This window comes from Populus alba, chromosome 1 (genome assembly GCF_005239225.2).
Source record: "Populus alba chromosome 1, ASM523922v2, whole genome shotgun sequence".
NCBI lineage: Eukaryota > Viridiplantae > Streptophyta > Magnoliopsida > Malpighiales > Salicaceae > Populus > Populus alba.
The window spans coordinates 12,476,225-12,490,045 of NC_133284.1; the positions used below are offsets into that span (position 1 = coordinate 12,476,225).

Sequence of the window (13,821 nt, forward strand, 5' to 3'; positions counted from 1 at the left end):
GACCCATGCTGCTTGGGTCTGACAACCCTGTGCAAGTGTATTGTGGACCAAGACACGATCCACATTAGACTTGACAGTGGATTTTCCAAGCTCTGAAGGCTTGGGATATGGCTAGTGTTGTCTTTTTACAAAATGTTAAATTATCATTTAGCTTTTTAATTGAAAAAATTGAAGCCTTGGTTATGAGGGTAGTTCAGTATTTTTCATAGGCTCATTGGTTATTAATCGTTTCAATAGGGATATGATAGTCTTTTCATGATTATTTGCATAATAAAATATTATTCGACCCCCAAGGTTTACAAAATTAAAACTTGTTGCCCAACGGTTTTTTGACCTTTCACAAATTGTTAAATAGTTAAAATATATTTTTAGCCTCAGAAAGGACAAAAAAATCTTTGCATATGAGGGTATTTTTGTTATTTTACAATGTTTTTATGTAATTTTCTATAATCATAGGGGTATTTTGATATTGTTTTATTATTTTTAAATTTCAAAAGTTGCGTTGGACCTATGTTTACTTGGGTCTGACAAACAATTAAGACTCGAATTACTTGGGTGTCATACTGAAGTAATTTGGGTCTGGCATGTTTGCTTAAGTGGGTTTGACATGATTGCCAAACCCAATTTGTTTAAAAATATTCTCTATACTTTTAATATTTGTTAGACTCGAGACACTTAAAACATTCTCTATATTCTTAATATTTTTTTTACATTTTTAAAAAATTGAAATTGACATGCTGTGAAATGCGAACTAATATACTAATGAAAGCCATTATTGAAGGTGGGGAGAAAGTCTCATGCGCCGCTTAACTATGTTAGACTTCCTCTCACACGCATTTGTGTGTAATTGTCTTTCAAAAATTTGATCTTTGATTATATATATATATATATATATTTATTATTTGGTCTCTATCATTTGATAACTCTTTAATATTATTATTTTATTCTTGATTCTTTAATAGTTTTTTAATTTAGTCTCATATCTTATTCCACCCAAGCCCAATAAAAACCCAATTAAAGGTATATGAAGTGAAATGAAATAAAAGAGAAAGATGGTCAAACCAAGTTTGCTCAATGTGGTTATGTTCATGACCCATATTATGAATTTAACAGGTTAACTTAGTTAACAAAGATTGATCCAATATGACGTTGCTTTTTTGCTTCAATTCGTAAACTTTTTTTTGCTAGATTTTATCCTTTGTTAATTTTTGTTGCATTTGATCATGGTCGAGTTAGGCAACGGTTAAAATGACAATGACTTTGAATATATATTTTTGGCCAGATTAAATTTTGAAAAGGGGGATTAGATCGTGTCTGAGCCTGCTTGATTTAACAGTTATGCTGAGCCAACTCTAACACAGTTGAGTTTGAAATTTAGATCATGCAAGAGACATAAAAATATAGCAAAACTGGATAAATAAAATACAAATGAACTATGCTCGTAACTATTTTGTTCCTTCTCGTTTCAATTTAATTTTTATTTTTATTTTCTCAAATATATTGACATGTAATTAAATAAAAATGTTAAATAACATGACACGTTGATCATTTTTTTTATCTGCACCAGTTGCTTAGCATCCCAATTTGGTTTTTATTTATCGTCAATAATTGTTTTAGTGTTTATTAACACTTATGATGATTGATTGATCTTATTAAAAAAAACACCAATCAAGCTTCTAATACACATTTTATTTTATTTTATTAAAAAAACCTGATCCCACTTCTTGCTGTTTTTCACACCTAAATTAATTTATTATTCGGCTCACAAGGATGCATAGACACCGTATTAGTGTTTCTAATTAACAGAAAAGCTAAAGGACACTCACTCATTTGTACTGCGAATTATAATAATAATCCATAATGTATTGTCTTTTCATTTCTTTTGTCTTTTCTTTTCAATTTTTGTTATCATTTTTTTTAAATATATTTTTGTTTATTTTATTATTTAATATTAAAGTAATTGAGAATTAAATTTTATAATTTATTTTCTTTTATTTAACTTTTTTATAGGGTTAAAATGGTTTATCAATATGTTTGGGTAACCTAAATTGTTCTAGTTTATGAGTTGTTGGAATGTCTTCTTCTTCTTTTTTTAATTGAACTTGACCTTATTATTATTATTTATTTTCTACTTATATGATTAAAAAAAATAATTTTTTAAAAAAATAATTTTATTAAACTTTATAAAGTTCATGGATCTGTTCATAAATTTATCTGGTTGACAAGGTTCGCAAATTTAAAAAATTTGACTTTTTTTTTTTTTAGATTTCATCTCTAGATAATTATTATTCACCCATACTCATTTGCACTATCTATTACAATTGTATTGCTTTTTCCTCTTTTTTTTTTCTTTAATTTTTGTTATTAATTTTTTTCAAAATTTTTTTGTTTACTTTTTCTAATATTAGGATAATAGAGAATTAAGTTTTGTAATTTTTTTTTTATATGATTAAAGTGATTTGTGGGTTTGATAGGGTAATCTAAGTTGCCTTAGCTTACACGTTTAGTGGGATGTTTTTATTTTTTTAATTGAACTTGACTTTATTATCGTATATTTTTTTTCTCATATAGTTAAAATAATATTTTTAGAAAAAAACCATGTTATTAAAAATTTATAAAGCCCATGGACATGTTTATAAGTTTGGCAGGTTGACATGGTTCGCAGATCTAGCGAGTTTAACTTTTTTTTTTCTTTCTAATTTCATTTATAGATATTGAGTTAGTTGTAAATTCAGTTTTGTAATTGATTTCGTTTTGCTATCTATAAAGTTATTGCGGTCTCTGAAAATTTTTTCGGTATTGGGTTGATGTTCGATTTTGCAATAGTCTATTTTTATTATCATATACTTAGATAAAAAATAATTTTTAAAAAAACAAATTATAATGCTAGTGGGGTCTATAATCTAATTCACAAGTCTGATGTGATAGCCTAGGTTACTAAATTCACAGGTTTGGCGGGTTTATCTACCGATTGAATATGTTTTTTTTTTCCATTTTTTATTTTTTTTTAATTACGTCCTTCAATATTAGATTGGTTAGGAAATATACTGCATTATTTATTTTTGCTTGTTTTTTTTATAGGGTTATCATAATTATAAATAAAATAGTTATTTTAAAGTTGATGTTCAATTTTACGAGCATTTATTTTTATTATATAATTAAATAAAAAAATTATAAAAAAATTTATTAAAATCAATAGAGTTGGGGAGATCAGAGTTGATTCAATTTATCGTTGTCTTGATATTTTTTTTAACAGCTGTCATTTTAAAGTTTTTTTTAAAGATAAATCATGTTTTTAAGGTTATCTATATTATATTTAGATTTATAATTATAAAATTAATTAATTTAAATCATATTAATTCATGTTTAATTAAAAACTTAATTAGATAATAAGTGTTTTAATATTAACTCACTTCATCAGTTTAATAATAATGTAAAAAAAAAAACCTCCCAGCGTTCTTCTTCTTCTTATTATTATTTTCTTTTTACATTTTAAAACGTTTAATATGAGCGGGGCAAATAAACTAGTTAGTAAAAACTAAGAAGGGAATTTTAGCTGCATATGGTGAAGAATAGAAATAGAACCTTGTGTTTTTTTTCTCTGAAACCAGCAACTATAGCACGACGACCCACGCAGCTTCTGGTCCGTGAACCCCCAACACCAACTACCAAAAAATACCCAATAACGAACCCTAATTGTCTGATCTCATCTCTCTCTCTCTCGCTGTCTCTAAAACTCGCATCAATTTATTTATCTGTATAAAAAACCGAACAAATAATTCTCTTTCTCAGTCTCTGCCCCAGTCATTTTCAAATTGCCATTTGTGTCCTCCACTGAAACCAGCTCACGCATATTTTATTTTCTGTGATTAGCTTCTCCGATAGTAAGTCGATCAAGTTTCGATTTTGAGCTCGATTTCCAGTATTTCAACAAGTGGTAATTAAATTAGCTTATTGTATTTGCATGGGTGGCTTGATTTAGCTGAAATACAAGACTGCCTTTTTTTTCCAGGGTTTTGATTGATCAGTTTTTAATTACAGATTGCCATTGCCCGAAAATTTGTTTCGGGTTCGGTTAATTGATACAATTTATGTATCTGTCTCATTTTCTACTATTTCAATAAATGATTAGTTCATAAACTAGGGTTTCTTGAAATGAATAGTTTTGTTGTTTTGGATATGATGATAACTATGCTTAAAGCATGCCTCGTAAATTGGTATTCTGTTTGTTTATGAGAAGTCATAATCAATTGAAAGTTTGAAGCTTTTCTGTATTCGAGATACTGTTCCTGTTTCTTTTTGTAGCCTTGAAATTAAATAATATGAAGGCACAAATCTGATGTTATTTATACTTTTTTTTTTTAGTAATTTGAGTGTAAGTTGTAGTGGGCTGTCAATTAATGGGTTTGTAATGGTGTGAATGATGGTGGTTATATTGCAGGATGGTTTAAGGAATTGTTGGAGGGTTATATATAATAATGGTTAGCAATGATATGGATAAAACTGGGAAGGAAAAGGAGGCCAAGCCACCATCTGCTGCTCCTACACAGGTTTTCTTGTGTGTTTTGTTGAATTCGTCTTTGTTTGTCATAGAAATTAAACTTTTCTCGTATGTTTTTTGTTCTGTTGCTAAACGAAGTGTATTCCTTTTGTGCTTCTCAGGAGCAGCCTTCGACTGCCAGTGCTACAACTGTAAATCCGGACTGGTCTGGCTTTCAGGTTCTGTTAATGAAGACCTTTCTCTTGGTTACTTTTTCAAAGATAGTCATGGTTTCATATTGTATCACGCTTATTATACAGATTAGTTGTTTCTTCAACAGGCATATTCTCCTATACCTCCACCTGGGTTCTTGGCATCAAGTCCCCAAGCTCACCCATATATGTGGGGGGTTCAGGTACTAATGGTTTTGTGTTGACATTTTCTAAGGAGTATGCATTAGTTGTTATTAAGACTTATTCATGTACAAAAACTACAGAACCACTAAATTTGGGTATTGTAAGAAAAAAAGCAGTCATCAGATAGGACAGGGGTAAGTGTAATTAACTTTCAAATTATCTTAGTCTAGAGATGGAGTGAGTCATGTCAAGCATCAGTCCATTTGGAAGGTAAATGAGTTTACAGGTCAAATGAACACCAATTGTGTCCTGGATTGTCTTGACAACCTTGAGACTGCTTGCTCAACTGTTCTTTTCAAGTAGCATGGTCAATGTGCTTTCTTTTTTTGAAATAGAGGACAATGGTTGGTTGGACAACTTGCTCCACAAACCCCCATGTTTTTTTTTTGCCCATACAAAGAGTGCTTTCTAACTAAAAATCCGCTTTTCTCATGAGTGTCTTCAGCAAGTTCCTCTAGCATTTATGAAAGCAGCAGGGCTTCACTTACAGAGGATGTTTAGCTGGTTTCTTGTAGCTCAATTTTGATTTGAATGCAGGCTTGAAATTTTCATCTCTAGCTTGGCCAAATCAAGCCAAAATTATCTGTGTTAATGATTAGTTGCAACGCATAGGTTGTCTTTGGATCACATAAAAGTATTTATCATCTAATCACATGATGCTGTGGGTAGTTTGCATGTTAATTTCATTGTATCTTTTCAAGTGTATTTAAATCTCACAGGAAATTTAAACACTCTTTTTCAAATTCTGTAATTTCACCTTTAAGTTGGAAATTGTCACTGTTCTCATGTAACTTTTAAACTGCAGCACATCATGCCTCCCTATGGTACCCCACCACATCCATATGTTGCAATGTATCCGCATGGTGTGTATGCTCATCCATCCATTCCTCCGGTAATTGTTTTCCACTATACTTAAGATTTCTGCTCTCAGACTGACTCCATCAAATCCAGAGAAAGTTACTTTTCTTCTGAATTTATGCAGGGTTCTTATCCTTTTAGTCCTTTTGCAATGCCTTCTCCAAATGGTATTGCTGAGGTTTCTGTGAGTTTCCTATACTAAGTTTCTTCTGGAATAATTGCAAATGACAGAGCATGTCTTTTTCTGTAGGCCAACATAAAGAATAACTTGCAAGTTTGAATGTTTGGTGTAGGGAAACACTCCTGGCAGCATGGAAGCAGATGGTAGGCCATCTGATGCTAAGGAAAAACTGCCTATTAAAAGATCGAAAGGAAGTTTGGGCAGTTTAAACATGATCACTGGGAAGAACAATGAGCATGGTAAAACAACAGGAGTGTCCGCCAACGGAGCTTATTCTAAGAGGTAATGATGGACATGTGGATAACATGCATGGCTGTGATTTATATTGGTTGATGAACTTTGCCTTGTGTTTGTTGGGACATGTTAATGAGCTCTGCTTTGTGGTCCAAGTTTGCTGTTTTTTGATGATTTGGTTTTGTTGGATGGAATGAAAAAACAGGGTAGGCTCATGTGTCTCAAATTTTTTTACTGCTATGACCTCATCATAACAAATTGTAGATAGGCTGTCACTTTGGTCTCCACTCATTGAATTGAAATTTATTGCTGCTATGACATTATCCTAAGAATCTGACCTTGGAATTAATCTTGATATGTAGTGCTGAGAGTGGTAGTGAAGGCTCAAGTGAAGGAAGTGATGCAAATTCTCAGAGTGTAAGTGCATGAAGATCAGTTTTCTATCTGTTTTTCTTAGTTTTATTAAATGCTTTACATGATTGATTGGCATGCTTGATGCCATTCTTTTTTCACCAGCCACTTAATTGTTGATTTTGTGGTTACTTAACTTATGCTCCCCATCTTAATTATTTAGCATTACCTGGATGATTGGACAAGAAAGTTTTTTGGGCTGGCTGCATGACAGTATAAATGCTTTGACGCAATACCACAGTTTTGATCCTCAAGTAATCGTGGAGCAATATTGCCACTAATAACAGTGGTATTATTTTTCAGCGGGGAATTTGTGATGATAATAGTCACATTGATGGAATGGTGATTGCCATTTCCTGTTGTTTTTTCTTCTCTCATGTAGGAATATATATTTTGCCGATGATCACATCACATGTCTCTGGGGACAATTATTCCTGGTGTTAAATGTTGTGGGTATAGTTAATCTGTGTGGAAGCCAGTACTGACATCAAATAATTCTTTTTGCTTGCTGCTCTTATGACCTTTGAATTGCCACGCCAAAAATCACTTACATGAGTAATCTTGTTCTGGTTGCTTTGCATCCTTGTTAGTTCCACAAACAAATGAACTTTTCTCATTTAGTGTGATGTGCAGTGAAAATTGCTGTGTAGGTATATGAAATACTAACTACCAGATGACCAAAAGGGGAAAAAAAATTAAAACAGACAGCTATGTCTTTAAACTTGTGAATGTCACTAGGACTGCTATATGAGAGATAGTTGAAGGCATTTTGTTTCAGCGGTAAGCATGAATTTGTCTGAATATATCAAGATTACCTAATTTGAGTCTTTAGTATTAATTATGGCTTCCCCTGGTGATGGTTTCTCTTATTGACAAAGGTTCTAATGGAATTAACCTTTGGTAAGTCATTTGGATTCTGTAGACTCTGCTGCATTTAACATTGGTCATGGTTTGCTTGCAATGGTTATAGAATATTTTTTTGGGTGGGGAGGGGGGGGGGTGTTGTGTTGGGTAGGGAAGCATTATCTGAGTGAGTCCTGCTCAAGTTTCAAGCATTTTGGAGTTGAAGGACTGCCTTACTCCTCAAGAAGAGCTTCATGAAGTTTCTTAAATATAGGCACATTCTAAAAGTAGCGTGCTATTTGTCCTGAATTGCCATGGCTTGTGATGCTTTGGCCAGATGAGACCCTGCTCAATTTTCAAACATTTTGGTGTTCAAGGTCCACCTTACTCAGAAAAGCTTCATATGTTCTCTTAACTGTAGGCGCATTCCAAATCCATTATACCAAACAGAATTTTTATGGCTATCATCATTGCATTCTGCTTATCCCAAATAAAACTTTTACACCTGTCTTTCATCATCAAATGGACAAGATTTTTAATGTTTTGGGAACCTTTTACTTTATTTGCATGCTTATAATAGCATTTTCACACACTTCATTTTTGTTTACTTTTGTAGGACTCACAAATGAAGTCAGGTGGCAGGCAAGATTCTCTGGAAGGTTTGATTATGATTATATATTTTTATAATGAAGTCATCACACTGAGTGTTGCATGTTTATTGATAAAGAATTTTATTACAACAGACTCGTCTCAGAATGGTGGTTCAACACATGGTGCTCAGAATGGAGGAGAGGGTGCATCTAATATGATCATGAATCAAACGATGGCTGTCATGCCAATATCTGCTGCCAGCGCTCCAGGAGCTATACCTGGCCCCACAACCAACTTAAATATTGGAATGGACTACTGGGGAGCCCCTGCTTCATCTACTGTTCCTGCAATTCGTGGGAAAGTTCCTTCTACTCCAGTTGCTGGAGGGATAGTTTCTACTGGATCACGGGATGGTGTTCAATCACAGATTTGGTTACAGGTTAATTTTAGTCTTCAAATTGTTGGTTTCAAATGGTTGGGAACACTTTACTTCAAAGTTTGCACCTGCCTATTTTAGTTTTGTTTTGATGCACCTGCCAATTCTTTTGCCTGGCGTCTGCTTATTTACTGTAGCATTAACTAACATCTTCCTTGCTGTTTATGATTCTGATTTTATTGGAACACCTTTAACTGAGATACTCTCAGCATAGGAGAAACAAAATTCCTGGTGTAGATTTATCTCTAGATTTTCAACACTTGTGACCTGAGATTAATTGAACTGCCCATTTTTTTCCGAGGCCATACCTTAGTGAAATCATGCATTTTCCATTCTCATTCATATAGTGTTCTCAATTATCTCATATATCATGATCCAGCGTATCTTTCCAAGTGAGCTCTTTTAATGTTTTCATGCAAAAATTGGGTTTGTTGGAATTTTTTCAATCTAGTTTCAAGCTCTATTGCATGTTTGATTGTGATATTCGTGACATTCTTCTATAAAGCAATTCAGTTTTTATCATCTGCATTGTTTTGATTTTGCTTCTGCTTTCCAATTGAGTTGTCTCAAATTAAACAATGTATTTAGTTTCTTTTCAAGTTTGCAGCTGTTTTGAGGTGAAGTTTGAATTATCAATTGTTTATACATAGTTAATGGATTTAGGCTAAAACTAATTAATTCTAATCTTTGTTAGAGGATCTGAATCAGACTCAAGTTGAATGACATGGATTATTTTGTTAGAAGCCAGCAGTTTTTTGTCATGCTTTTGTATTTTATATTATTTTATATCTAAAATGAGTCTATGCCTCTTGTTTTTCTGGCTGTAGGATGAAAGAGAGCTGAAGAGACAGAGAAGGAAGCAGTCAAACAGAGAATCCGCTCGCCGGTCCAGGTTGCGTAAACAGGTATTGAAGTGTGCCTTAATATCTGGTAATTTAGCCTGGCTATGTTATGCACCATGCCTCTATATATCAATTCATGGGGTTGCATGCATGCTTTTGAGTCAGGCTGAATGTGATGAACTGGCCCAACGTGCTGAAGCCTTAAAAGAAGAAAATGCCAATCTTAGATCAGAAGTAAACCAAATCAAGAGCGAGTATGAGCAACTTCTTGCAGAGAACGCCTCTCTCAAGGTGATGTTTTAATCTTTGATTTGATTTGTTGAATTTTGGTGTCTTTTATCTTATCAGCCATCACCTAACTATCCTGCATGTGACATATAATGAAGATAACATATTGCAAAGCCTGGTCTCTGACAAGAGACTTTACAAACATAACTATAATAAATGAATTATTGGATCTGGGCACTTCGATTTCAGGGTCGTTTGGAACTGCATTTCAAACGGTGTTTCCCTAAATTGTGTTTTTTTTTTTTAATGTTTTTTGATTTTTTTGATATGTTGATGTCGAAAATATTTATTTTTTTAAACATTATTTTGATGTATTTCCGAGTAAAAAGCACTTTGAAAAACAACCAATACCATACTTCCAAACACTTCCGAATTCACACGATAGAAAATAAACATAGAAGGAACTTGTTTGAGTTGGGTGGACAGATTTAACTGGACTTTGTGGGAATTTTTCCATGAAGAATTGCAAACATTGGACCAAAAATGCTATCTATTTGTACACGAGACAAGTATTGGCTGATGATGATGAACACCTTTTAAAAATGACAAATGACACTTGGCGATTATAATCATTTAATGCTAATTTCGGATCAATTTTGAATGGCTTTGAGAAAAACACTAACTCATTAGCCACCTCAGAAACAAGAAACCGTGCTTGTATAAAGTGGTCCTCACATAGAGTTTCGGTCTTTTATTGCAGGAGAGGCTCGGGGAAGTTTCTGGACAGGAAGATTTTAGGGCTGGCAGGAATGACCAACATATGAGCAATGATACACAACAGACTGGACAAACATAGCTTCTTCAGGTTGGTCTCTAGGATCTAGGTACCCTGTTTTCACGAGACTTTCAAGGAGCATAACCTAACCAATTAGCAACAGGAGTTTCTTCATATTTTGCATAGCTTGTAGTTTTGGATTTTATCAAAGCTGACCGTTATAGTTCTAGGATTCGTTCATCTCATATCATCCTAAAATTCTTATTGGGTCCATCTGTAACTGTTAGAGACCTAGGATGGTATGCCGAGTGAAATTTGTGTTATACCCTGTTTTAAGAGGGCAGTATCCACACTTTTTTGCTTTATCTGTATTAAAAAAATCTGATTGAGGATGGTGTTAATTTGTTAAACTGAACTACATGCTATATTCCATATAAATCCCTGAATATAGTACCCTGGTTCTTATGTTTTGCTGCTCGGGTGCTCTAATTTGACATCGGAATCTTAAATCGGTTCTTATTTTGTGAGGGATATAAAATGTTTATGTTGTGGTATAGAGGTGACACCATACTTGTCGTGTTATCTAGCTTGCATATTATGAGTTATTGTTGGAATATGCTGAACTGTCACAATTAACCCCAAGAGATCATCAAATTCTTCTATAGTCATTAATTCATTCCATTCTACAATTGCTGTATCAGATATATTTTTCAAGATTAAGACGTCTGGCTTCTTAATGTTTAGAACCTGAAATAGGAAAGTTTTATGAGATTTCTTTTTAAACAGTGGTTTTGTTTGATAACATGAGATAGGTTTTTTTTTAATAATTTTATGAATCATTTCTCTCATCAACATGGTATGTTCAAAGATTTTTTTTTTAATATTGATTTTAATGAATTTAAAAAGTTGCAAAAGAAAACATATTTATGCTAGCAGTCCTTGCGTCTTGTCCAGGGTGGCATACGATATAAGTTTTAGTTGCTCTAATATCCGATAGGTAGCCCAATCCACTGCAAGGATTTTGTTTCCAAAACATTCTTAAATATATCAACGTTGGCTCAATCCTCTAGTATTAAGTACAAAGACAAAAAAAAAAAAAAAAAAAACTTTAATTCTCTTAATAAATCATGTCTCTTGGTACTGTATTTCTCTCTTACAACAGTTATCAGAAAGGTTGCAAGGTATAGTGGATTGTACTTCCTTAATTGCTTTAATTTGATCTCTATAATCTCTATTTTCTTAATAAATACACAACCAAACAAGAGTTTAAGATAATTCTAATTTTTGGTGTTTGGAATTTTATATTTCCTTTCAATTTTTTGCATTGGGGTTTTGATAGATTTTTATGAATTATATAAAACCGAATTCTTTAGGGCTTTAATTACTTGAATATTTAATAATACCAATTAGACAAACAATTATCATATATTTAAAATATTAGTTTTATTTTGATTTTGATTAATCTACAAGATTAATTCTTGAACTAATAATTATGATATTTCTTAGGTTTATCTTGTCTTGAATTAAGTTTTAAGAGTTGAGATGTGAGAACTTCGGATTTTTTTCTTTCACGAAACCATATGCTAATCTCTTACATAACAATGTATTTGTTGTAGCTACTACTTCGAATATAACACCTCATTCCTGGAATCTTGATGAAATAACTCTTGAATCTAAGAAATTGAATGAACGTTTAGCATGAAGAAATAATGGGAACGTGATCCAAGATTATGTCCAATGATATGAGATACTCTTGTTAACCAAAGAACATTAAATTGTCGCATTTATCTTTAAGTCCATCCCAACCTATATGTTCAAATTATCTTTTTTCAAAAGATGAGAACCATCATCGTTGATTTTAAGCTTTTTAATTTAAAGCATTTTTTGAGTTGGCTAAAGTACTCAAATGCAATGAATCCTATATTTTTATCTACCTTACTACATTTTTGGTAAGCCAACATGAAGGTTGGGATTGAATGTATTTTTTATACATAAGCTTTGGTAATGAGATGAAGGTAAATGATGGGATTCATTGTCCTTTATTGGATCTTGGGGGAAGGAAAATTCACCACATAGAATTGTAGTGAAATGTTATGAAGATTTAATGAATTAATCACAATAAACTCACAACTTGGTAGATAAACAAGCATAAGAAGTTGAGAATAGTTTTTACACCTTAAAGCTATGATTGATATTATTTGATTGCCATATTTTCAAGCATGTGCCTTTAAAAGCCTTAATGAAAGCTATAGTTCAAAAAATTAAGGTAATTTTATTGAACTCATGAAACTCTTAGAAAGTCATAATGATAAACTTGGCGGGCTTGTTTTAAAAAGTACTCATTAAAATGATAAATAAACTTCTTATAGAATTCGAAAGGAAAATTTAAATATCTTTTCTAGCAATGTGCAAAGGGTGATTTATGATGAGATTGAGGATTCAAAGTTTTGTATAATTTGTCATGAACTAGATACTAAGCAAAAAAGGGAAATTGTCTTATGATTTGTTGACAAAAATGGTCTCATTCGGGAATATTTTTCCATGTTATGCATGTGAAAGATATCACGACATTGACTCTAAAACAATATATGTTCCATGTTCTATCTCATTATGATCTTCTTGTAGAACATATATGAGATTGCGGATATGATGGTGCAGACAATATACGATATGAGTGGGATATACTCCAAGCTTTGTTTTTTTAAAGATTTTTCTTTTGTTTTTTATATACATTGCCTAGCTCATAGGTTACAATTAACTCTTGTTGCTGCCTTTACAAAAGTAAAACTTGTCCACCAATTTTTTACAAGTTTGAATTCTATTATTAATATTGGTGTTAGTTCATGGAAAATAAGTGATGAGTTACAACTTGCTCAAGCAATTAGAACTAGTAATAAGATTGCTTAAGATCAAGTAGAGATAGTAAAAGGAGTGAACCAATATGGTACTTCAAAACTATATGAAAATGTAAATACTTTATGGGTTCTCATTTTCAATCAATTTGTAACTTGTTAAGGATGTTTAGTGAAACTTGTAAAGTTATTAATACTATATCTAAAGATGGATTAAATTACTCTCAATAAGGTAATACAAAAGCAACTTATTTGCATTAACATCATTTGATTTTTTTTTTAATATATATTGCATTTGATGAAACAAATTATAGGGATTGGTGAAGTTTTATGCTGATCTTCGCAATAACAAGATCAAGACTTTGTCAATGCTACGAGTTTAGTTTCAACTACAAAGTCATTGATTCAAAAGTTACAGGATGATGGATGCGAACCTTTACTAAAGAGTGTTAAAACATTTTGCACATAAAACAGTGTTGATATTCTTGATTTGAAACCATTTTATACAAGAGCTCATGATTGGTCTCGTCATCATAGTGAACTTTTCACAACTTGAGAGCATCCATTTTCAATTTGATATTTTTGTAGCTGCAATTAATTTTCAATTACAAGAGTTAAATAGTAGATTTTGTGATAAAAAAATTAAGTTTTTTTATTTTAAATTAAAAATTATG

General features: G+C 32.1%; 1 protein-coding gene across 3 annotated transcripts; it reads left to right on the forward strand.

Moving 5' to 3' along the window:
- Positions 1 to 3,502: 3,502 nt before the first annotated feature.
- Positions 3,503 to 10,766, forward strand: LOC118039206 (bZIP transcription factor 16). Of its 3 annotated transcripts, none has more exons than XM_035045832.2 (13): positions 3,503 to 3,937; positions 4,442 to 4,550; positions 4,663 to 4,719; positions 4,821 to 4,895; positions 5,702 to 5,788; positions 5,879 to 5,938; positions 6,048 to 6,217; positions 6,532 to 6,586; positions 8,040 to 8,082; positions 8,167 to 8,453; positions 9,278 to 9,355; positions 9,458 to 9,583; positions 10,281 to 10,766. In XM_035045832.2, exons 2-13 carry the CDS (start codon positions 4,479 to 4,481, stop codon positions 10,374 to 10,376), a joined length of 1,206 nt encoding a protein of 401 aa, XP_034901723.1. In that variant the 5' UTR covers positions 3,503 to 3,937; positions 4,442 to 4,478; the 3' UTR covers positions 10,377 to 10,766. The 3 variants fall into 3 exon arrangements, with proteins under 3 accessions (XP_034901723.1, XP_034901722.1, XP_073261751.1); XM_035045831.2 differs by having other exon boundaries at positions 3,503 to 3,884; XM_073405650.1 differs by lacking the exon at positions 3,503 to 3,937 and having other exon boundaries at positions 4,502 to 4,558.
- Positions 10,767 to 13,821: the final 3,055 nt, after the last annotated feature.

What these genes read in the sequence shown, in the direction of transcription:
- LOC118039206 (XM_035045832.2), top strand. Translation starts at nt 4,479, where the DNA reads ATGGTTAGCAATGATATGGATAAAACTGGGAAGGAAAAGGAGGCCAAG. An exon ending in ATGGTATTGCTGAGGTTTCT is followed by an intron (nt 5,939 to 6,047) that starts GTGAGTTTCCTA and finishes TGTTTGGTGTAG; the next exon opens with GGAAACACTCCTGGCAGCAT. An exon ending in CAGGCAAGATTCTCTGGAAG is followed by an intron (nt 8,083 to 8,166) that starts GTTTGATTATGA and finishes TTATTACAACAG; the next exon opens with ACTCGTCTCAGAATGGTGGT.